The sequence below is a fragment of the Spermophilus citellus genome (assembly GCF_964194105.1).
Source record: "Spermophilus citellus genome assembly, chromosome: 9".
NCBI lineage: Eukaryota > Metazoa > Chordata > Mammalia > Rodentia > Sciuridae > Spermophilus > Spermophilus citellus.
The window spans coordinates 124,153,210-124,179,271 of NC_138191.1; the positions used below are offsets into that span (position 1 = coordinate 124,153,210).

At 35.8% G+C, this 26,062-nt stretch overlaps 1 protein-coding gene across 6 annotated transcripts in view; it reads right to left on the reverse strand.

Moving 5' to 3' along the window:
• Positions 1-243: 243 nt before the first annotated feature.
• Positions 244-26,062, reverse strand: part of CDC42 (cell division cycle 42) — a 40,237-nt gene continuing 14,418 nt past the window's right edge. For 2 of the 6 annotated variants that reach the window (XM_081308684.1, XM_081308687.1), the window contains exons 2-6: positions 13,389-13,540; positions 10,490-10,562; positions 6,303-6,412; positions 5,985-6,182; positions 244-995 (exon numbers count right to left, since the gene is read on the reverse strand). In XM_081308684.1, coding sequence (XP_081164810.1) covers positions 906-995; positions 5,985-6,182; positions 6,303-6,412; positions 10,490-10,562; positions 13,389-13,493 — 576 coding nt within the window. In that variant the 5' untranslated portion in view covers positions 13,494-13,540 and the 3' untranslated portion in view covers positions 244-905. Of the gene's footprint in view, positions 2,469-5,984; positions 6,183-6,302; positions 6,413-10,489; positions 10,563-13,388; positions 13,541-23,196; positions 23,247-25,389; positions 25,409-26,062 lie in introns of those variants that run through there. The other 4 variants (XM_081308683.1, XM_081308686.1, XM_081308685.1 and 1 more) reach the window with 4 other exon arrangements.

Sequence of the window (26,062 nt, forward strand, 5' to 3'; positions counted from 1 at the left end):
TTTAATTACAAACCAAATTCATTTGGTGTATTTCAAAAGGTGCAATACTTTTCTTCATTTATCAATGAAAGAAGTTAGAAATGAACCCTCCCCCCCCCCAAAAAAAAAAAAAACAGCAAATGGCAAACAAATTTCCTTGAATGTCACAGTCACATATAGAGTGCATCCTAGAAAAGAGGAGGGGCAAGACAGCTGCCACCCATTTTCATGAATTTCATCAAATACTGGATCTACTCAAGGGTGGAGAGAAAAGGCAACTTTCAAAAAGGAGTATATTATTAAATGAGGCATTTACTATACTCCTTCCTAAGAGCACCAGGTGGGGAACACATTTTCTAAACTAGATCTAGGAAGTGGAATGTGGAATCAATTTGTCCTCCTCTCCTAAGGGCTGTCCATCAGTTAATTAAAAAAAAAAAAAAAAAAAAAAAAAAAAAAGACTAAAAAATAAACCCCACACACACTCCCCCCCCCCCAACCAAAAGGGGGGAGGGGCAAAAGTGTCCCAGATTACTCATTACTCTCCAGGTTGGAACCAGGGAACAGCTTTAACAAATTAGTCTGTTACAAAGTCATCACAAGCATGCCTTGCTCTTAAACAAACAAACAACAACAAAAAAAAAGTGGTTTGGTTTTTTTTGTTTTTTGTTTTTTTTTTTTTTTTAAACAACAAAAACTAGTACTTATCACTTTCTGACAATACACAATTACTCAAAATTAACTAGTATGGCAGGGTGGGGGGGCATACCTATGGGCCTTGTCTCACATGAGTGCATGTGGGTAGGTGCAGGGCATTTGTCATTATTGCAGAAACGAATTTTAATTTTTAATCTTTAGTTTGATTTAAACATTGCTTTTAGTATGATGCCGACACCAGCTGTGCAGAAAGGACTCTGAAGAGATGTTCATAGCAGCACACACCTGCGGCTCTTCTTCGGTTCTGGAGGCTCCAGGGCAGCCAATATTGCTTCATCAAACACATTCTTTAGGCCTTTCTGAAAAGGGGTAGAAAGAAGAAATCGGCAGTCTGATTTTCAGTATAATAGAGTTGGAGTTCAAGTTTTCAAAACAGTCAAACCTTCAAGAGTGGGCAAATGAAGAAACATTAAGAACAACCCTGAATATCAACATCAAAGTCTCACTTCACCAAGTTTTGTCCAGGCAGGGCACTGGAAGGATTCAGCAATGCCAGAGCAGAGGAACAGATACTCATGTGTAAGACAATGGTCCCTTCATACAAGTTTTTACAGACCAATGTATGTCACAAAAAGCAAACAAGCACATTTGCTCATTCAATGAGTTTTGTTAACGTGCCACTGAAACATTTCACATAGAAACAGGGCAGCAGCTCTGCATTCAAATGAAACAGCTGGATGTGAAAAAGGACTGAGAGGCCACCCAGGCAGTGGCATCCTTACTGTATGGAAGGCACAGGCAAAGAGCACAGTTATGGCAGCTGCGTAGATATTCACTTTGAACTCCCTTTATCCCACCAATTAGAACCAAGGGGATTCAAGGAAGCAAAGAGATGGGTACCTGATACATCTGTAGTTAGAGCCAGTCAATGCAACAGGAATAAAGCTTCATCAGCCATTTATACAAACAATTGTATATTTTTAATTTCAAAATTTAAAGGTAACCACAATTGTATGTTTCCCTCACAACAATAAATCAGAAGCAAGAAAATATAAAGGTGGTAGCTTTACATCTCAATGTTAACAAACCTTGAATCAACTATTAAAATGGAAGCTATTCTTAAAAGATAATGTAACAAATGAACTCATAAAGCAGTAGCAGATACATCAATATCTTCCCCACCCCACACTGACAAATACTCCACTACAGCACAGACAGCCAAAGCAACAGCAACACAAAGTTTCACTACACAAAGGAAAACCAGAAAAGAATCCTCCCTTCCCCATTACACTCTACTAGCAAGTCACCCTTTTTCCATAAAGTTCATCATGCAATTACAATTAACAATTGATCATAAGAGTAAAAAGATGTTTGTGTTGCTTTCTCCATCTAGAACTAAGATCTAGAAGTGTTAAAAACTCTTCTTATTTTCTCCAAGAGGACATTCTTAATGCCAGACCACATTCCCTTTTGCAACAGTAATTTCAAACCAAAAAGCTCTGAGCATCAGGCAACTCAAGCAGCAGAAAGTTAAACAAGCCCAACTTGACTACTGATCACAAAAAATAGTCTATTAAGATATTGCATTGTTGATCAAAAACTAATACAGAGATTGCTCTAAGGTGGTGAGTAAAAAGACGCAGAGGCTTTCAAACAGGATGATTTTATTCCTTTGTTTTTAAATTAATTTTCTACAGTAGTGGGACAGAAAGCAGCAGCAAAGAGGGGAAGGAGAAAACAGTTTAGAATATACAGCACTTCCTTTTGGGTTGAGTTTCCGGAGGCTCGAGGGCAGCTAGGATAGCCTCATCAAACACATTCTTCAGACCTCTCTACAAGACAGAGGGGAGGAGAGAGAATAGCAGCCAGGTTAGAGGATTAGAAAGACTAGCAGATACAATAGCAGTCTGGATTAAATGAGCTGAATTCACAGAAGCAATGTGCTTTTAGAAAAATAAATGCCACAATGTTAGATCTTGAACTCAATATTGGGAAAGTATATAACTGAACAGGAACTTCACCTCAAAAAAAGGTTAACTGAGCACTCAAGACAACAATTTTTATGAAAGTGCACTATTTTGATTTCTAAAATGATCATACAATGAAATCTAATATTACAACATTTTAATGTAAATAATGCCCAGGAAGAAGAATGGATATATAAACACAAGATACTTGTGTTGGAAAATTAAGCCTCGTAAAATCTCCTAGTATTACTATGGAAAGAATGGCACACATACTTTGGAAATAAATCTATTGCAATTTCAGGCTTATGTGAATTCAGCCCCTGAATAACTGAAGGACACAAATAGCAACTAACAGGCATGCTTCATGTTTCTAGATTCAGTGATATATCTGGATGGGATTAATCAGACTTTCAGAGTAAATCATTTTCTTAGAACAAAAAAGTTAATTTAGAAGTGTTCACTGTGCAACAGTAGCAACTGAGAGGAGTCTTAATGAATGGACTCTAGAAACAGCATACACTTCAGTTATTCAGCAATGTTATTAGAGCAAGTAACCACCACCCGAATCATAAGAAAACAAAGAATGGGGTCCTAGAATGAGTTTTAGCAAGCAGTCGGTGCTTTAAGATGTCTGCATGGTATCAGGGCATAAAGCATGGAGTGAAAACAAATAATATTCTCAGATCTACAGCGATTAAGATGTAGAAATACACTTACACCTCAGCCAGAAACTCCACCATGACAGTGTGACTTGGTAGTAGTGGTACCTGGGCCCAGATCTATAGATTCATCTAAACTCACCTAAATCCGAAGCCACAAGTTTACCACCCAAAGCAGTTTCACATGTTCTTTAGGTCAATTTGATCCCAGGTAAAAATGTCCCCAAAAGTCCCAGAACACAGCTCCAATGGTTGTGAGCCCCAAAAGGTGTTTTCCTTCTCACACCCTTACCCCACAATGGTGTCTCAGAGGAATGGTACTCACACATTCCATTAGATTAAAAAAAAAAAAAAAATAGCAAGACAGTAATCAGTACTTAAAAAGAGGGAAAGAGACTAAAAAGTTATCTTCTTTCTACCTTATTTTCATAAAAGAAATGCTATACAAAACTTAAAAGTTCCTCTACAATTCTTTCTATACATCTAGAAACAAATCCTCATAGTCAAATATAAAAGTGAGAGGTAGAAAAGGAAATAAACTTTATTTAAAAAAAAAAAGGAGGAAGATCATTAGAAATTAGGGTATAATCCATAACAAGAAGGAAATCCTTTCTTATTATGGACAAAGCATAAATACATTAGAAACCAAACTAATCTTGACTTTACCCACTATCTGTTTACATAGAGTTTAGTTTTAGTGAATCTGCAGTCCTGAAAGTTCTCATTCATATACACAATCACAGAACCCATTTTCTATCTTCTCTTGCTTCAATGTCTAGCTTCAGAATCTGTTAAAAAAAAAAAAAAAAGTTGGGCTGGGGATGTGGCTCAAGCGGTAGCGCGCTCGCCTGGCATGCGTGCGGCCCGGGTTCGACCCTCAGCACCACATACCAACAAAGATGTTGTGTCCGCCGAGAACTAAAAAATAAATATTAAATTAAAAATTCTCTCTCTCTCTCTCTCTCTCTCTCTCTCTCTTAAAAAAAAAAAAAGTATCTCCTATACCCTTCTAAACTTATTCTCTGCAAAGTGATTCACTATGTACACCTGTTCACAATGTACAAATCTTAAGTGAAGCATCTAATTATCTAAAACAAGCTTCATCAGTGATCTAAAACTAGGTCCATGTGGCCTATTGCCTCCATTTTCCCAAAAACAGCCCATATCTAGCAACATAGGACATGAAATAGAGTCTGTGGTGTCCAACTCTGAGGTGGATGTTCCACACACATCCCTCTCGCCTCACCCAATAATACATACTGGGACACTTTTCTAGGAAATGCAATGAGGCTTTTTTTTTTTTAATTGTCATCTGTGTTGTATAAGAAATATAAATTCTTCTGGACATCTAAATATTTGCTTTTACAATAGCATTAAATAGCTTGGGAAAACTGGGTTTAGCAAAATGTGTTCAAATCGTCTGATAGTAGGACTTGAAGTTATTCTGGGTAATATCCAGTTAAGCATAAAAGGGCAGGTACTGAGGACTGAATGCAATGATGCTTTATCACTGAGCTACATCCCCAGATCTTTTCTTAAGACAGGGTCTTATTAAGTTGCTGAGGCTAGCCTCAAACTTGCAATCCTCCTGCCTCAGCCTCCTCAGTCATTTGGGATTACAGGTGGGTGCCACCACACCCAACATAAAAGTATTATCTTTAAATATCCAACCAAGCAAAAATGGGAAACACTAAATTATGTGTTAGGTCCTATATACTAAATACCTAATGCAAATATAATATACATAATTATATATGCCACTTACCCTTATAATCAAGAATCCAATAGTGTTTTTTAAAAACTTAATAAAAACAATTACCTAAAAAGCATGATAATAAATATAAGTGGGTTTAATACAATTATTAGTAACTTCTACATTATCAGGCATGTCTTCTCATTGTTCAAATTTCAAAGCACCAGTACCAGTAGACGATAGAGCTCTGTGCTCATTATTTCCATAATTCTTTCCTTTGCCCGCAAAACAATACTCCAAGGAGGGGATCGGCAATAACAAAAAGGTAAAGATACTGAAGTATATAAATGTTTTACAACTCTCCCACTCATTGCTTCCTGTCCTCAGAACCTGAGTTCCCATTAACTATTAGGAGAAATCCAAAGCACTAAGAAATGGCCAGAAGAGATCAGCATGAGGAAGGAATGCCTCCAAAAAGACAGGAATAGTGACACTACATGAAGCATGCTTGAGGACTATGGCAGAAATAGCCAAGGGAGCCTCTTCTGACCCGAAAAGTCTCAAAATATTTTAACTGATTCTCTGCCCCAATTGAATTGCCCCAGAAACAATATAGCATCAATTTTGTCAAAATTGGCCAAAAAAAAACCCCAGATATATTTAAATGAAAATTTAAGCCTCTAAAGAGAAAAAAAGTCATTTGTATTCTCTCCCATAAGTCTGGACCTCTCCTGAAAGTTTTTTGTTCTTATTTTGTTTGTTTGTTTGTTTGTTTTTAAACAGACTTGACCACTTCAAATCATTCAGTAAAACAACATGGGAACCCACCAATGCAAGAGCTTTAGAGACTAATAATGTTCTCCATAAACCCAGAGGCCTCCAGCAAAACAACATACAATGTATGAAGCCAATCGTATTCTTCCTGGGAAGCTTTGAGGACTGTTGACCACTGTTAGAAATTATCTCTGCATCTCAATGCTACAAGCAACTCTCAACCATAAAGAAACATAGGTTCACCACAGTCCTTACCTGTGTGAGTGCAGAACACTCCACATACTTGACAGCCTTCAGATCACGGGCCAGCTTTTCAGCAGTTTCTGGAGTGATAGGCTTCTGTTTGTTCTTGGCAAGTTTCTCAATAGTAGATGGGTCATCTCTGAGATCAATTTGGGTCCCGACAAGCAAGAAAGGAGTCTTTGGACAGTGGTGAGTTATCTCAGGCACCCACTAAAGAAAAGGTATTTTAAATAGACCTTTGTTAACCTAAAAGCCTCCAAAGTTTGTTTATGACAGATCAACACAAATTGTGAAGCCCTTTTTCAGGAGAAGAGTATCTTACCAACTTACCTTTTCTTTCACATTTTCAAATGAGGACGGAGAGACCACTGAAAAACAGACTAGAAATACATCTGTTTGTGGATAACTCAGCGGTCGTAATCTGTCATAATCCTCTTGCCCTAAAGCAAAAAATTGGAGAGAATTCAGCAACTGAATTTTGGTGTTCTTATGTTAAAATCACAAGTCAGTCAACAGATAAAGCATGCAGCTTAACAACACACTAACCATTAGCCAGAAAGCAAATTATCTAATGAAAAGTCATATTTTTTTTTAGACTTATAGAATGGTTTAGTAATAAAATACTTGGGGGCAATATTCTCACTTAACTAATTCCAATCATTGTGTCCATTAGTAGTAATTTAACAATAATGCAATAACAATAAACTGTTGCTACAGATGTGGTTAAAAATCAGTCCTAGTCATATCTAAGAAGCAATCATAGTGAAACCACTTGAGGGAACAAAAATCTCAAACTCTGCTGATAAAATCCATTACTTCTCATGACTATCAAAGTAAATAATATGTATAGTTAATATGTTCATAGAAGACCAGTATCTGAAACTGAGAAGACCTGGGGGGAAAATGGCAAGAATCAATGGATACTCAAAAAGAATAAAATACTTAGGAATTAACCAAAAGAGAAGAAAGATTAGTAGAGTGAAAATTACAAAACTGCTAAAAGAAAAAAAAGAAGACATAAATAAGTGAGAACACATTCCACACTCATGGATCAGAAGACGTAACATTGGGTTTTTTTGTTTGTTTGTTTTTTATATTTATTTTTTAGTTGTAGTTGGACACAATATATTTATTTTAGGGATCGAACCCTGGGCCTCACAAACACTAGGCCAGCGCTCTACCGCTGAGCCACAACCCCAGCCCCAGACAATATTAAGATGTCAACGCTACCCAAAGGAACCTACAGATTCGATACAATCCCTTCAAATATCCCAAATAATTATTTGGGGGCTGGGGTTATGGCTCAGTGGTAGCGCACTTGCCTGGCATGCACGAGGCACTGGGTTCGAGTCTCGGCACCATAAATAAATAAATAAATAAATAAATAAATAAATAAATAAATAAATAAATAAATGCCAATTATCAAATTTTTTTAAAAGAATTATTTTGGGGCTGGGGATGTGGCTCAAGCGGTAGCGCGCTCGCCTGGCATGCGTGCAGCCCGGGTTCGATCCTCAGTACCACATACAAACAAAGATGTGATGTCCTCCGAAAACTAAAAAATAAATATTAAAAAATAAATAAATAAATAAAAGAATTATTTGGAAGGAATAGAAAAAATATATAATTTTATAAATAATAAAAATTAAAAGCTTCATAGCATTGGACATGGCAATAATTTTTTTTTTAGTTATAGCTGGACACAATACCTTTATTTATTTATTTATTTATTTATTTATTTATTTATTTATTTATTTTTATTTATTTATATGTGGTACTCAGGATGGAACCCAGAGCCTCACAAGCAATACGCGAGCACTCTACCGCTAAGCCACAACCCAGCCCCATGGCAATGATTTTTTTATAAATAACAAAGGCACAGGCAACCAAACAACAAACTGGACTTCATGACAATTTAAAATGTTTATGTATCAAACAACAACATCAAGGGGCTGGGGTTGCAGCTCAGCAGTGGAGTACTTACCTAGAACATGTGAGGCCCTGGGTTCGATCCCCAGAATCACACAAAACTAAACAAACAAAATAAGGGTATTGTGTCCATCTACAATTAAAAATATATTAAAAAAAAAAAAAAAGACAATACCAAGGTTGGGAGTAGAGCTCAGTGGTATATCCCCTGGACTTAATCCCTAGCTTGGAAAAGGGTTGTGGAGGGGAGGCCAGTATCGAAGGAGTAAAAGTTTCCACAAAAATATATGCAAATCACACATATCTGATAAAGAATTAATATCCAGAATCTACGAGACATCCCGAAACTCAAAACCAAAAAAAACATTTCAAAAAAGGGCAAAGAGGGGTGGGGTTGTAGCTCAGTGGCAGAATGTTTGCCTGGCATGTGTGAGGCACTGAGTTTTATCCTCAGCACATTATTTAAAAAAAAAAAGACTTTTTTTTTTTTTTAGAGGGCAAGGAACTAAAATAAACATTTCTCCAAAGAAGACATGTAAACAGTTAATGAATGTATGAAAAGATGCTCAAGATCACAAATCATTAGTGATCAAGTCAAAACTATAATGAAGTCAGATGTGGCAGCATGTGCCTAGAGTTCCAACTATTTAGAAGGCCGAGACAGCAAGTTCTATTGAACCCAGAAGTTCATGACCAGGCTGTGCAACATAAAAAGACCCCATCTCAAAACAAACAAACAAACAAACAAAACCCTACACTATAATATCTTATACACATTAGGATGACTAGTATCAAAAGAAAAAAAAAAAAAAAACATTAAGTGTTGGCAAGGATGTGGAGAAACTGAATCCTTGTGCATAGTTGGCAGGAACATAAAATGGCACTGCGCTGTGGAAAACAGGTTGCTCAAAAAATTAAAAATAGAATTATCACATGATCTAACAACTCCATTTCTGGGTATATACCCAAAAGAATTGAAAGCAAGGTCTCAAGGAGGTATTCAAACACTCGTATTTATAGCAGCTAAAATATGGAAGCAGTTCACAGCACAGCACAGCTTAAACCTGGAACCCAGACATCCATCAACTTGTAAATGGTATACCCGTAGAATGGAAAACTACTCAGCAATAAAGAGAAACTATTGATACACACAACATTGATGGCTCTCACAAACATGCCAAATGAAAGTAGTCAAACACAAAAACTATACATTATTTCATTCCAGATACATGAAATACTAGAAAAGCAAACTATAGAAACCAAAAAGAAGATCTATGGTTGTCTGAGGTCAGTTCAAAGAAGAAAAAAATGGACTGTAAAAGGGCACAAGAAAACTTTTTAGGATGATAAAAAAGTTATATATCTTGATTATGGTGAATGTAAAACTCAAACTGAATACTTAAAATGATTGAATTTTATTGCATTATACATCCACAAAACTTTTTAAAGTGGTATTAAAATGTAAAGGTTTACAAAAATAAGCTTGGAAGTCTGGAAGCAAAATTTAATTTTCAATCACAAGTAGCCATAAATTGTCTTTTTTCAGCATACCAATTCCTCCAAAGGCATACAGAAAACGTCCTTCGCCTATCATGAGATTATAGGTCACTGTTTTCTCTATTTTCCAAGTTGCCTCTAATATGCTATTACTTTTACTACTTACAAGTCATTAAAATTTTCTCTAAACTGTTTTCTATTATCTTTCCATTTCACCCTCCCAATTAAATCCAGACATTTCCTCAAAGTGGGCGTAAACACACTCCATGAGAGCTGACAGACAATGGCAGAATTAACTCATAAAAAGAAGACAGTTTAGAATTCCTATAAATTGAAAGATCACTTTTCTAAGATTTCTTTTAGGTTGAGTTCATAAGAGACTAGAGAGAGAAGTCAGAAATTAAGACATGTAGCCACTGTTAAAAACAAGTAGAAAATAAAACTGAGGACACTGAAGAGTAAGGTACATTCAAGGAAGCAGATAGTTTGTTCTTATAATCTTGACAGCTGAAAACAAATGTAAATACTGTAAGGTAAATATTGGTTCACCTGTAAAACTATTTTCAGATACAGTATAAAATAACAAGCTACTTACTATAAGCAGCTTTCTAAACACATACTATACTCCATACTACATAAACCTTCAAATGAAAGCAATCATAATGGTTTACAAAATTACAACCTTGGGCATATTTAGGAAACTCTAGGCACTAAAAAAGGGGAAGGTAGGAATGAAGTGAGACAATCAATAGTCATTTTTCCTCTGAATTCATTCCCTTAGTTACTCCCCAACCATCAACATAGTTCCCAAATTTCTGCAAGGTGTTAGTTCAATTAGAGCTTCTCTAATGCAGTCTGCTCTATTTGATCTCCTACCACACCATCCATCAGCATACTCTAAACTCCTAGTAGTCCTCCCAGGTCTGGGACTGCTCTTTGGTCATTATATTCAATCCTGCTAACTATTAACATAAGGTAAATGATTTGCTATGTATAAATTTCCCAAATGTCAAAAAAAAATCAATAACTATTACATTATAAAATTTATAATAGCTTAAACTATTACATTATAAAAGACAGTAAGTTTTCACCTGCAGTATCAAAAAGTCCCAGAGTATATGGCTCTCCACCAATCATAACTGTGACTGCATAGTTGTCAAAAACCTAAAAACAAAACAATACACCATTGTTAGTGTGTGAAGGGTGGGTCAAAATGGAACAGGACTGTTCCTAAGGCAACGTTTCCTTCCTAAAATTTATCATTCATATATATATATATATATTTTTTTTTAAGTTGTCAATGGACCTTTATTTATTTATATGTAGTGCTGAGAATCGAACCCAGTGCCTCACACGATAGGCAAGGGCTCTACCACTGAGCTACAACCCCAGCCTCCTTCCTAAGACTTAATCCTAATCCTCCTTTAGTCAATCTTCCTTATATAACCAACCTTGCCAACCAAACCCTTGCATGAACTAAACGGTTCTAGGAAAAAGTAACCTGGGATGGCTGCTCTACCCCAGCAGACTAGATAAAGAGCCACAAAAGGGTTATAGGTATCATGGGAGGAGCCCCTACTTAAGCAAAATGATCCTATTCAAGTCAGAAACATTTAAGATAACAGTTTACTTCAAGGTTCAATCTGCTTTCTAAGGAAGTTTTTCTTCCTAGACCATTTCCTTTTAAACTAGAATTAAAATCTCCTAGATCCATGATAATCTTTTTTTCTTTCAGGGTCTCAGAGGAGAAGAGCCTTGTGGCAAAAAAGCCCACAAAAGAGATGTAGTAAAGTTCTCCAGGAAAGTGTGAAAGAAAAAGCTGACAGATTATTTATTTAGAATTTCATAGTGAAATTCATGTTGGGCTGGGAGTATAGGACAATGACAGAGCATTTGTCAGCATGTGTGAAGCCCTGCATTTGATACCTGGCACCAGAAAATATAGTAAAAATTCATGTTATTGGGTACAAGCTACATGACCTAAGATATCGTCTTTGACTAGATATATATTAGGTATATATAATTGGTTGTACTAAGTTATTTGTGAAAATGGAAGGTAATGGTAAGTGGGCAAAGACCCAATATTAATCCATGGATTCCTCTGAATTCGTTTACAACCAAAAAGCAATGTTTGGGGGCTGAGGTTGTGGCTCAGTGGTAGAGCGCTTGCCTACACATGTGAGGCACTAGATTTGATCCCCAGCACCACATAAAAATAAATAAATAAATAACAATTTTTTTTAAAAAGCAATGTTTTAATATGTAACTGTAATTTTGCCAAAGTACAATAAAAATGTCTAAATTAAATGATTTTAATCAATTTTTTGAAAAAAGAAAAGCTATGCTTCTAAAATAGAAAGTGTGCCACATTTGAAGAATAGCCCTGCTTAACCTTTTAGCTCCCTACTCAAATTTTCTAGTTCATGTTTTAATAAGTTGTTTTGGAGCTTGTTAAAATGTAAAGGTTGGAAGCAAGAACAGCAGTGAAATGGTAAAGTCGTCAATTCTGGCTCACATGGAAATGGAATGAATTGTACTTCAAGTCTTAAACCACATAGGTTATTTTCTTAAGTTACATGTAAGAAGAGCCTAAAAAATAACCCTCAGCAACTTGATGATACCCTGCCTCAAAATAAAAAGTAAGAATGTAGCTCAGTGTCAGAGCATACCTGGGTTCAATTCCCAATATCAAAAAAAAAAAAAAAGTAAAAAGCCCTCATATACAAGACTAGAATAAGAATCAGAAAAGTGTTGCACATGGTAGCATGCAGCTATAGTCCCAGCTTCTCTGGAAGCTAAGACAGGAGAGAATCACTCAAACCCAGAAGTTGAAGATTTTAGCCTACGCAACATAGTGAAACAAAACCAAAAAAAAGGGGGGGGGGATCATAAATCTTTAAAACAAAACAACAAAAAAAAAAAAAAAACAGGGAATCATAAAAGCTTGTCATCCATTCCAGACTCTACTCATAACCAGTGTTTGATTACTTAAGACATCTAAGTTTCATCCCCAGGTTGGGCCTGAATTCCTCATCAATAGAAGATAAATAAGGTGATAGATATATTTGATGCTTTCAGTTCTAAATTTCTATTATCTTATACTATCTCAGTTCATAGGTGAACACAAATATGCATTTTATAACAAATCTATTTTTATAACAACTTAAACAGGAACTATGGGTACATTATATGTGCTTCACAGATCTATTTTTACCTAAATAATAAATAGGTTCATTTAAAACTTTATTTTACTATTCCTCTCCCTTCTTTATTCTTTTCTCAGAGATCCATATATACACATATAAAAACCCATAAGCCCACTTTTGATATTACACCAAATAATAAAAGTCTTATGTTTACAAGTGAAACAAACACTGTATCCCCAAAAGTATGTTTTCACAAGTGTGTGTCACTCTAAATATGTTTCATCTTATTATCCTCATTATCTCCATTTTACCTCTACTCTTACAAGGAGTTAATTTAAAATATATATATATATATATATATATATATATATATATATATATACATATATATATATGAGAAGACAACCAAAGGCTTCTGTCTGTACTCTCATAACCAAACACGTTTTCTCTAGAACTTCATTACTGCTAAGAAAACAGCTCCATAAGATACATACTACTTTCTCTGAAGTTACACGACTCTGAAGAGCACCCCAGAAGACCTCCAAGCATTGATCAATCACTGGCCAAGATATCAAAAAAAGTCACCTCATTCAAGATATAGGGCATACTTCTCCAAGACCACTCTTTAGAATCTTATCTACTGGAGTTTTGCCTCCCTTTGCAAACTCTTGTGTCACCCTTTCTGGCTTTCCCACTGTTTTTTTAACTGTTTAATTAAAGTGTATATAATTTACCCATGAGAAATTAAGATTTTTAAAAACAGAAAATTTCAGTACATAAAGAAATTTCTAAAGATATCAAGTTATAATACATTTCACTAACAGACAAAAGTCTTTATACTTACAGTTGGTACATATTCGGATGGAAATTTGTTTGTTGTGTAGGATATCAGGAGGCATGTTTTACCAACAGCACCATCGCCCACAACAACGCACTTAATTGTCTGCATTGCGGAAATAGTTTTGTATCCACTTTAAATATTTCAAATTAGATGATCTACAAAAGATTAAAGATATTTGTTTTATTGATTTGTACTTTTATATTTATATGTATTTACATATATATTTTTTCCCTCAAATAGCAACAAGTTTATTCATAGAAACAGCACAATTACTACAGCTGAAAGATCCTAAAAAGAAAAATGGTGGAAAAAAAAAGAAAAAGAAAAATGGTGACTTGCTGAAAGTCACAATAATAAATAAGAGTCAATTTTCTGTTTCCATCCCTGGTAGTTTCAACTACTTAAGTGTTATTTTTAAGAGTCCAATGTAAAAATGAGCAGTATGTTTCTTTTTATAATGAAGGAGAAGAGGCTTCTATCAGAATCAGAACCCTGCAGTGTATCAGCTATTATTTTGTGAAACCTTTCCTTCAGTTGTATGCACACACATGTGCATTACGTATACCCCTATGCAAACTACACTGCCACACAAAGACCATTGCTTTAATGAACAGCTCATCTACTCAGCCTTAGATCTATAGTTACTCAGGCTATAACCAACAAACAGCAGAGCACTACCACTAACACCAGAATATGTGAACAGCATGAACTGGACAAATATCCAAGTGATCCCTAGTCTCAGCAGCTACTGTAGCACCAGGTTGCACATTTACTAGTTCAACATTCATAGCATGAAGAATCCAAAATCTGCATTTCTAAGATTGCTCTAAAACACACTGACAGAATTTCTTCAGCTTCTTACTAATAGTCCTCCATTCTAAGAAGCTATCAATGTCAGATTTGCCAAAGATTTATTGTATTTCATCAATACTGATACTTTCTGTCACATTTGTATCTCTAAAATCAGAATGTATCTTTATCGAGGACATCTTACAATTCATATCAGCCATTTTCCCCTCATATTTTGACATCTATGAAACTGGGATAAATGGAATCTTAGATTCAATGAAATACTTTAACTGTTTTCCTGGGAGAATTTTTAAAAAGAAAACACACTATACACACCTAGATTTCAACATTAAATCTTATTTCAATTGCAACCCTGAAGGGGTTACAATTTTTGGCTAGAACTGCGACCCTATGGAATGAAAATAAAGACCCACCTAACTTTGAGTTCGAAATCAGGGCTATTTGCTTACAGAGCTCCCTTCATAATACTTAATCATGATGATTTACAAATGCCTATTAATATTTTTGAATATAGGTATATACTACTTCACACATCATGTATGAATATGACATAATGAATCCCACTATTAAGTATAAATATAATGCACCAATCAAAAAATTTTAAAGATCCTGATCCCTAGCCTAAATCAGTAACTGGTTCAACTTAAAATCGTTCTCAAATAACAACAGTTATGGGTCTGGGGTTGTGGCTCAGTGGTACAGTGTCTGCCTAGGACAAGTGAGGCCCTAGGTTCCATCCTCAACACCACATAAAAATAAATAAAACAACTAATAAATAAAGGTTAAATTTCTTTAATTTTTTTTAAAAACAGTGATAATGAAAACACTTACATAGCACTTACTAGATGCCCTGCATGCATTCTTCTAAACACACTACACATACTCACACATTTCATCCTCCCAACATTCATATGCAATATGATACTGTATTACCCTACCCTACAGGTAAAAAGATGAGACACAGTTAAATAATCAGGCCAAGGTTACTCAGCCAATAAGTGGTAGAATTGGGATTTAAACCCAAGAAGTCTGGCTCTAAAGTCTTTGCTCTTAAACATCATACCATACTTCCTCTCCTGAAAAGTAACATTAATAAAAACAAATATGATCACAGCAAGTGGAGCGGTAATTATATGGCTATGAGAGTTGCCAGCAATGCAAAGAAGGTGGCAAAAATAAAGAGGAAGTAAGAAGTAGGATCTAAGTTCACTTCCCCATTTCTTCACCCTACAGACAACTAGTGAATTTTTAATAGAAATGTGTCAAACAAGAATAGAGAGTAAGAAAGATAGAGTAACCCACAAATCTTTATATTGACCCACAAATCTTTCATTTCTTAGGCTTCCCAACCTGACAGCTCAGCAATTTGTTAGAAACTAATGTTATCTGTTACAAACAGCCTGGGTTCTAGAGTCAGACTGGCTCTACCATACTCTAGCTATGGGAGCTTGGGGTTTTTTGTTGTTTCTGTTGTTTATTGTTGTTGTGGTACTGGGAAATGAACCCAGAGTTTTATACGTACTAGGCAAGCATTTGACCACTGAGCTACATCCCCAGCCCTTTTTTATTTTGAGACAGGGTCCCGCTAAGTTGTTACGGCTGACTTCAAACTTGAATCCTTTAGCCTCAGCCTTCCAAGTAGTTGGGGATCACAGGTGTGTACCACTGTGCCTAGCTTGCACAAATTATTTAACTTTTCTGTGGCTTAGCTTCCCCTTCTCTAAAAATGAAGACAGCAATACACACCATCTTCATAGGGTAAACTGAATACATAATACATGCAAATTTAAAACAGTGTCTACATACACTAAGAGTTTAGTAAATGTTAGTTATTAGTATTGACTGAGTAAAGGCAACCTTAAGTCAATGTAAGGAGTTATAACGAACTCCTTAGAAAGGAATACAATTTTTCTTTCTTTCTTTCTTTTTTTTTTTTTTTTTTTTTTTGGTGCCAAGAATTGAACTTAGGGACAAGTAACCACTGAGCCACATTCCCAGCATTTTTTTGTATTTTATTTAGAGACAGAGTCTCACCGAATTGATTAGGGCCTTGCTAAATTGCTGAGGCTGGCTTTGAACTCGTGATCCTTCTGCCTCAGCCTCCCAAGATGCTGGGATTATAGGTGTGTATTATGGCACCCTGCACAATTTCTTTATATTTCCAGAATAATTATAGTACTCATGGTTCTTTTTTTATGTTATTATTTTTATACCTTTATTTATTTTTATGTGGTGCTAAGAAATCAAACCCAGTGCCTCACATGCTAGGTGAGACACGTGCTCTACCACTGAGCCACAACCCCAGCCCAGTACTCATACTTCTCACCAAATATATAATTGAATTTTGAGCTACCTACCATTACAAAGGGGGTCATTACAGAATCAAACTCGAATATAATTAAGACTATTCTGCAAAGCCCCTAGCAGGTATTAATAGTTATTTCATATACTAAAATGAGCACTTGCCTCACATAGGTGAGGCACTGTGTTCGATTCTCAACACTACATATAAATAAATGAATAAAATAAAGGTCCAGGGCTGGGGTTGTAGCTCAATGGTAGAGCATGTGTCTCATACATGTGAAGCACTGGGTTCAGTTCTCAGCACCACATATAAGTAAATGAATAAAATAAAAGTCCAACAACAACTAAAAAGATATTTTAAAAAATTATAAAGATCCTTCAACAACTGAGAAATATTAAAAAACAAAACAAAACCCTTTAAAAAAAATGAACCAGATGACCCACAAATTGTGGCCAGAAAAGACACTTTGCTTTTGCAATATATATATAATGACAGCTTCAACAGCTTCAGGGGAAACTAGGCCAGATATGTTAGTATATCCCATGTTAACCTGTTAAAATAAGGTCAAATCACTATAGCAGGAAAGAACCGATTACCATTTTGCTATCCAATGTTCTAGTGACTTGGCTAGAACAGTTATTTTGCACCAATAATTAAACACTATACCTCTTTGATAATGATGTTCATTTGTACCATAACTTACAACTTGAATTGGGCAATTTACAGTACAAAAAATGATTCTGCTGATCATAAAAGGAAAAACATTGTGAAAGAGCATGTGTCTTCCACTTTCTTTGCCAGTATTTATTCCTCCATCAGACAGCCATACCAATATCCATATCTTCTAGGTTGTTAACGTTTTAAGAGTCTAATCACCCTTGAGAATCTCAAAGTTAAATCCCAAGAAGTTTTGTGGAGTCCATGCACTACACATTTAAAAAGGCTATGAATTCTCTCTTTACTTCATTATTACTGGCGAACACCCAAATAAACTCCACAATCAACAATTCCTGGGAAAAGGATTTGTATGGAAGAATGGGAGGATCCCAGCAACACATCCCAAGGTTCTCCTGGAACAAGGCACATACAATATATTGAAAGATTTGAGATTAAGTACTTACTAACAAGTGTTTTTTGAAAATTTTATATTCTCTATCATTATACCCCTTTTAAAACTATGTTAAGTATTAATAATAAGATCTCCCCAAGTTGCCCAGACTGGTCCTGAACTTTTATTCTTCTTGCCTCAGTTTCTGTGCCCAGCTATGGGTTTTGTTATGGTACTGAGGACTGAACCTAAGGGCACGCTACCAGTGAGCTACATCCCCAACTCTTTTTATTTTATTTGAGACTGGGTCTCATGAAATTGCACATAGAATTCAAATTGGCTACAAATTTGCAATACTCTGCCTCAGTATCCCAATAGCTAGAATTATAGACACGTGCTACCACCCTGATAAAGTGTACTTTTTTAAAACCTTTACTATATGATTCTTAAGAAACCACAAATGGGACGGGATTGTAGCTCAATGGTAGAGCACTTGGCTAGCATGAGTGAGGCACTGGGTTAAATCCCCAGCACCACGTACAAATAAGCAAATAAAACTATCTATAACTGGGGCTGGGGATGTGGCTCAAGCGGTAGCGCGCTTGCCTGGCATGCGTGCGGCCCGGGTTCGATCCTCAGCACCACATACCAACAAAGATGTTATGTCCGCTGAGAACTAAAAACTAATAAATATTAAAAAATTCTCTCTCCCCCCCCTCTCTCACTCTCTCTTTAAAAAAAAAAAAAACTATCTATAACTAAAAAAAATATTTAAAAAAAAATAAACCACAAGTATCCAAACTAAAGATATAAACCATGCACTCACATGTATGCAGATGTTGAATATTGTTGTTTAGTCTACATCACAGAATATATATAAAAAAATTAAATTAATATAGCTGACCTTATTTGTTTAACCAAGAATACGATATTACTTAGAAAGTCCTAATGAAAGTACTTAATGAACTAACTTTACCCCCAACATAATTTTTTCTTTAAATATTTATTTATTTATTTTTAGTTTTCGGCGGACACAATATCTTTGTTGGTATGTGGTGCTGAGGATCGAACCCGGGCCACACGCATGCCAGGCAAGCGCGCTACCGCTTGAGCCACATCCCCAGCCCTACCCCCAACATCTTACAGATAAGAAAATTCTGGCCAAAACACAGGATTTGTTGCAAAGCTAGACAGCACCCAAATATCTTTTTTTTTTAATATTTATTTTTTAGTTGTAGTTGGACACAATACCTTTATTTTATTTATTTATTTTTATGTGGTGCTGAGGATCAAACCCAGGGCCTCACATATGCTAGGCGAGCTCTCTATTGCTGAGCCATAGCCTCAGCCCAGCACCCAAGTATCTTCACATTCTTTTCCAACATTTTTAGACTGCAAACAAATACAGAACAAGCCTCGGAAAGATAGTTACAATTTAAATACACGATAAACAATCTTAGAAAACTTTGGCATCCCTTCAAAAAGTCAAAGAAAAAACATCCCTGCTCAAAGCATCTGTCCTAATAAAAATCCAAAAGAAACTTTTCAATAATAAATATATCCATTTCAACTTGAAAACTCAACTAAAATTGGAATTCTATAAGATATTTTTTAGTAAAAAGTAGATAATTTAGAAAGCTAAAGCAGGAGGACTGCAAGTTCAAAGCCTCAACAACTTAGCGAGACCCTGTTTCAAAAATAAAATTAAATAAAAAGGACTAAGAATGAAGCTCAGTGGTAAAGCACTCCTGGGTTCAATCCCCCCCTCCAAAAAAAAAAAAAAAATAGATAACGTTGTGCTAGAAAATATAGTCCTGATGGGTCTCTTGTACCCCTATAGGTACATCTCGCTGGTAAGCCAAAAATTTAAGTCCCCATTTTACCCAGGGAATTCCACAGAGCTGTGTTTGGGACTAAGAGAAGTAACACAGAGACTAACATCATGCTACATACTATGCCTTAAGTAATAAACTTCTTTGTCTATGACCCACAAGTCTCCTTTCTTATGCAAACATCCATAAAACAGTACATAGCTAATGCATTAACTCCTAAGTAGGGTTAAAAAAAAAAAATTCCAGACTATGTTCACGTGTTGACTAATATTTGTGAGAAATAATTTGTTAAAAGAGTTTATGTTTTAAAAAAAATATATATATATATATATATATCAATAATATAGCAATTAGATAGTTTCTTAGCATAATTATTAAAATTAATGGAATGTAATAATGTCCAGTCTTACATATTTTATTCATTACCCTAACTTTTCTTTATAAAATATGTTCCTTAAAATTTTTTTTAATTATTTTCTATCATCTTCTCTCATTCCTAGGCCAGTCAGCACATCTCTAAGAATTAAATAGTTTTCATTTGTTTATGTTTCATCTATTCTAACAAGGAAGAAATTAATAAAGACCCAATCCTGCCATCAAGAAAGGTAGGAGCCGGGCACGGTGACACATGCCTATAATCCCAGCAGCTCAGCAGGCTGAGGCAGGAGGATGGAAAGTTCAAAGCCAGCCTCAGCAACTTAGCAAGGCCCTCAGCAACTGGTGAGACCCTGTCTCTAAATAAGGTATTAAAGAAGGCTGGATGTGGCTCAGTTGTTACGCCAAAGTCCAAAGTCAGCCTCAACTATTTAGAAAGCCCCTGTCTCAAAATAAAAAATAAAAAAGAGCTGTGGATGTGGTTTAGTGCCCTGGGTTCAAGCCCAGTGCTCCCACCACACACACACACACACACACACACACACAAAAAAAAAAAAAAAAAAAAAAAACCCAGCTAGGTTTAACCTGATTTAAACATTACATAATACAAAAACAAGGCACCACATAAACATGTACAAGTTTTATGTTTTAACACATCAGTTAACAACAAATTTAGTTTGGGGGGCTGGGGTTATGGCTTAGTGGTAGAGTGCTTGCCTAGCACACATGAGGCCCTGGGTTCGATCCTCACCACATAAATATAAAATGAAGATATTGTGTCCACCTAAATAAAACTAAATAATAAATATTTTTTTAAAAAAATTTAGTCGGGGCTGTGGCTCAAGCGGTAACGTGCTCGCCTGGCATGCGTGCGGCCTGGGTTCGATCCTCAGCACCACATACAAACAAAGATGTTGTGTCCGATGAAAACTAAAAAATAAATATTAAAATTCTCTCTCTCTCTCTCTCTCTCTAAAAAAAAATTTAGTTTTTAATTTTAAACAGTTGTAAGCAAAGTGGCTTCTCACAGTGAACACATAAAAAGAATTGATACAATTACAAACATTAAATAAAACAATATTTAACTTGTTTTACTTTAAATTAGCAAGACTAGCCAAACACAGTAGCACACACCTGTTATCTCAGCAACTCAGGAAGCTAAAGCAGGAAGAACTCAAATTCAAGGCCAGTCTCAGAAACTTAGCAAGGACCTACGCAACTTTGCAAGACCCTGTCTCAAAAGATAAAAAGGGATGGGAATGTGATTCAGTAATTAAGCGCCTCTGGGTTCAATCCCCAGCACCAAAATAACAACAACAACAACAACATTAATCAACTTAACTTTTCAAAATAACCAAATCTCATTTTGATTTCTATCCTTAAATAGTTGTAACTTCATTTTTCGCTCAAACACTCCATTTATTCACTCTTAATATTGAATCATTATAGAAATTTAACGGACAAGGTCTCCATGGCACAGAGTCCTACTGCTGTTTTTTTTTTCTTGCTTTTGACGTGAGACTGGTGAATATGTGAAAAATTGGTAGATATTTTACCAATAGTCAAATCTGAGGTAGACTGGAACAGAAATATTAGTAACGTGGGCTATATCATCTTTTGATTGTTGGAACAGATACTGGGATTTATTCCCCCTCCCCTCTAACCCATTTTGTCCCACTGTCCAAGATATCATATTTGCCCATTGTCCCTTTTTACTGGGCAGTTTATATATGTAAAAGATAATAATGTCCCACTGTCTTTTTATAGGACAATGTCTTTTTAAGATAGGATTTTGTAAATCGCCCACGCTGGGATCTTCCTGCCTTGGCCTCTCAAATAGCTGGCATTATTGGCATGCACCATTGCGCACAACTCATCTTACTTTATACTATCTTTCTACCCAAAAATCTCACCTTCCGTCTCAATTGTCTGACCTCCTGGTATGATCGAAATGTTTTGGGTCCCTTTAAAATTAATGAAACCTATCCCTGTGGTGATAGTTATTAGGAAACAGGGTCTTTTGGAAGGCAATTAAGTCTTAATTGGTGAATGGGATCAGTGAAAAGGCACCATCTAAGTACGAGAAAGCCAGCAACCACCAGAAATGAAATCTGTTGGTGCCTTGATCTTGGACATCCCAGCCTCCAGACTTGTGAGATAAATTTCAGTTGTTTACCCAGTCCATGGTATTTTGCTATAGCAGCCAGAGCAGATTAAGACAGCTCTCAAGACAAGGCCCTTCTTAACTTTCAAAACTCCTATCACATCCTCATCTCCCCATCTTCACTCTCCATGTTCTCGCCAGTTAGGTTTTTGTTTTATTTTGTTTTCTTATGTACTCAAACATGCCAGTCTCTGTCCTGCCTTTGGTCTTTAACAACAATACTCATTCCCATTGTTCCTGAAGCTGTTGACTTCCAACCTTTCAGATCTCAGCTCAAATCACCACTTGTCCTCACAAAGTCCTCCCCTGAATATACTATGTGAGTAACGACTCCCTCCCTCCTTATACTCTATCATATTACCCTGTTTATTTCCTCTACAGTTTGGTCATAATCTATAATTATCTTGTTTATTTGTAATATTGCAGTAAAGGAGACAGATCTTTAAAATAAGGACATTTCTAAAAAGGCAAAAAGACTTGTTTTATGCCCAGAAAAACCAGCCACATAGTAGTCACTCCAGTGAATAAATTAATCACATGAGTACTATCATGTTATTTCTTATTCATATGTGATTGCCTTTATTCTAACAGATTTTAAGCTCTCTGGGGGTAGTACTAGGCTTATATTTCTTTATCTCCCTCCCAAGGCTTCTAACATAATATTGATCCATATATTAAAAGGAAAAAATTAAATTTTAAAAATTTATTTAAAACATTGTTGACTAAATAATAATATGGGAGGGAAGCATGAGCTTTTCAAACTTTTATTGGGGGGGGCGGGAGGCCAGGGGTACCGGGGATTGAACTCAGAGGCATTTGACCACTGAGCCACATCCCCAGTCCTACTTTTATTTTATTTAGAGACAGGGTCTTACTGAGTTGTTAAGCACCTCACCATCTGAGGATGGCTCTGAACTTGTGATCCTCCTGTCTCAGCCTCCCAAGCCACTGGGATTACAGGCATGTACCACTGTGCCCAGCCTCAAACATAATTTTGAAAAGCAAACAAACCTAAGTTCCAATCTCAGCTCCACTTTACATGTGTGATCCTGACAAGTTACTTCACTTCTATACCTTAATTTTCTCATCTACAAAATAAATCTGATTCACAAAACTACTATGAGGCAACTAAAATGAAGTAACTAATACACCACCCAGCAGTGAGTAAATAATTAATATGGCACCTTACTGTTATTCCCAGTTAAAACAAATAAACCAAATGGTCCTACTGTAAAGATCAGAACTACTGCTGTTAAGTCAGGTGCAGTGGTACACACCTGTAATCCCAGCAACTTGGGGCGCTGAGGCAGAAGGATCACAATTCTGAGGCCAGCATCAACAAATTAGGGAGACCCTGTCTCAAAATAAAAAAAAAATTTAAAAAGGGCTGTGGACATAGCTCAGTAATAAAGCGCTCCTGGTTTCAATTCCCAGTATCTCCCCACACCAAAAAAAAAAAAAAAAAAAGAAAAAACTACTTAAGCAAAAGCATCCAAACACTATAAATAAGAGGGAGCTCAAGTATCCTTGCTTCTACTTGAAAGGGTATTTTGCTAATTTGATCAATCCTTTCAGAAATCTCATTCTAATCTCAAAGAGCAGTTTTAACTGAATGTAACATTTGTAGCCACAGGATCAAAATGTTACAGAATAGAACCCACCTCTATTTTAAGAAGAGACAATATTACTTAATCAAATTAAAGTCAGCATATTATAGCAATGCATATCCACATTTATAGCAGCACAATTCACAATAGTCAAACACAGAAACAGCCTAAGTGTCCATCAACAGATGAATGGATAAAGAAAATGTGGTATATATATAAACATGGAGTTTTATTTAGTCATAAAGAAATAAAATTGTGTCATTTGCAGGAGATGGATGAAACTTGAGAACATGACATTAAGCAAAATAAGTCAAACTCAAAAAGTCAAGGGTCATATGTATTCTCTCTTATGTGGAAGCTAGACAGGAAAAACAAAAAGAAAGGTAAAGGTAGATCTCATGAAAATCAAAGGGAGATCAACAGAGTAGAAGTAAGGAATCAGAGGCAGGGAAGAAGAGAGAGAAAGGGGAAATACTGGGGAATGACACTGGACAAAATATGTTGTTATACTGCATGTATATATGAATATGTAACAATGAGCCCACCATTACTTATAATTTAGCAACAAAAATTTTAGAAAAAATTAATATTACTTAATCATACAACAAATATTTAACAAGCCTATAATATACCAATGGCCCTACTGTAAAAATCAGAACTATAATATGACAATAATTAGAATAGCAGCAAACAGCATAAGCTTTCAGACCAGTCAGCCCTGCAGCTCATATTCCCATTCTTGTGTGACTCTGGGCAATCTTCATCTCTCCATTTATGAAAAGAAACAGTAATACTAACATCATAGGTTGTTTTAAGAATCAACTAGCGGGCTGGGGATGTGGCTCAAGCGGTAGCGCGCTCGCCTGGCATGCGTGCGGCCCAGGTTCGATCCTCAGCACCACATACAAACAAAGATGTTGTGTCCGCCGAAAACTACAAAATAAATATTAAAAAATTCTTTCTTCCTCTCTCTCTCTCTCTCTCTCTCTCTCTCTCTCATCTCATCTCTCTCTTTAAAAAAAAAAAAAAGAATCAACTAGCCTACTCCATATACACTAGCATATGAGTTCCTATTATCCTTATATAATAATCCAGATAAGCAGCCAATTTAGAATCTTGTCTAGGGAATCAACTATAGCAGGCTATATTCTATATTGCATTAAAGTTAAAGCCTATTGTGCAACCCTGAAAATAAAATAAAAGCACTATCAAAGTATGTGACTTTGAGAGAGATTAAGGTAAGATTTTTCCCTCAAAATATGGCCTAGGGGCTGGGGATGTGGCTCAGTGGTGTAGTGCTTGCCTAGCATACATGAGGCCCTGGGTTCAATTCTTAGCATCACAAAAAAAAAAAAAAAAAAAAAAAAGAAAAGAAAAAAAAAAAGCCCACCAGGAAGAGAAGATTAGGACAGACAGGCAGAAGACCATGTAAAAACATGCAAAGTTAGCAATGTTTAAGCCAAGGAGAGAGGCACTCATAAGAAATTAACCCTACCAACACCTTCATCTCAGACTTCTAGCCTCCAGAACTATAAGGAAACAAATGTGTATGTTTAAATCATCCAGTCTGTGGTATTCTGTCAAGATAGCTCCAGAAACTAATAAAGTACCAATATGGAAGATCTCTAAATATTAAGTTTTTAAAAACAGGTACAAAGGCTGGGGTTGTGGCTCAGTTGGTACAGAGTTTGCCTAGCACATGTGAGGCACTAGGTTCAATCCTCAGCACCACATTAAAAAATAAAATAAAGGTACTGTGACCATCTACTATAAAAAATATTAAAAAAAAACAGGTATAGAACAATGTGTGTAACATGCCAGTTTATTTGTGTTTTTTCTTTAATGTAAAGGATATATACATACTTACAGATGTAGGGACCACCTGAAAAGACATGAAAGAAACTGGTAAGAAGGGCTGCTTCTAGGGAGGGGATATAAGTGTCTGGAATAAGTAGTCTCATTTTCTATCATGTTCTCATTAGTACTGAAGTTTTCACCATGTGCATGTAGTAGCTAATTTTAAAAAACAAAACTATGGGGGCTGGGGTTATGGTTCAGCGGTAGAGCACTCACCTAGCACCTGCAAGACCCTAAGTTCAATCCTCAGCACCACATAAAAATAAATAAATAAAATAAAGGCATTGTGTCCAACTACACCTAAAAAAATAAATATTTTTTTAAAAAACCTACGTACTAAAATTAAAGGATCTACAAAACATATTCAACAATTAAGAAAAAAAAAAACCCACCAGCAAATCTGAGGTCTAACAACAAGTACTGAAAAACCAAAATCCTTCATCTATTCATTATCTCAGGCAACTTTTTAAAAATGGCCTGCATGTATATTCAAAGAGTCATAAAAAATATTCACATCATTTGTCTAAGTCCATTTCAAACCATGTATCCAAAAGGAAGAAAACACTTCATCAACAATGTGAAGGCATGGCTGTACAGGTCTGTAATCCCAGCAATTTGGGAGGCTGAAGCAGGAGGACTGCAAATTCCAGGCTAGCCTAGGCAACTTAGCAAGACTCTG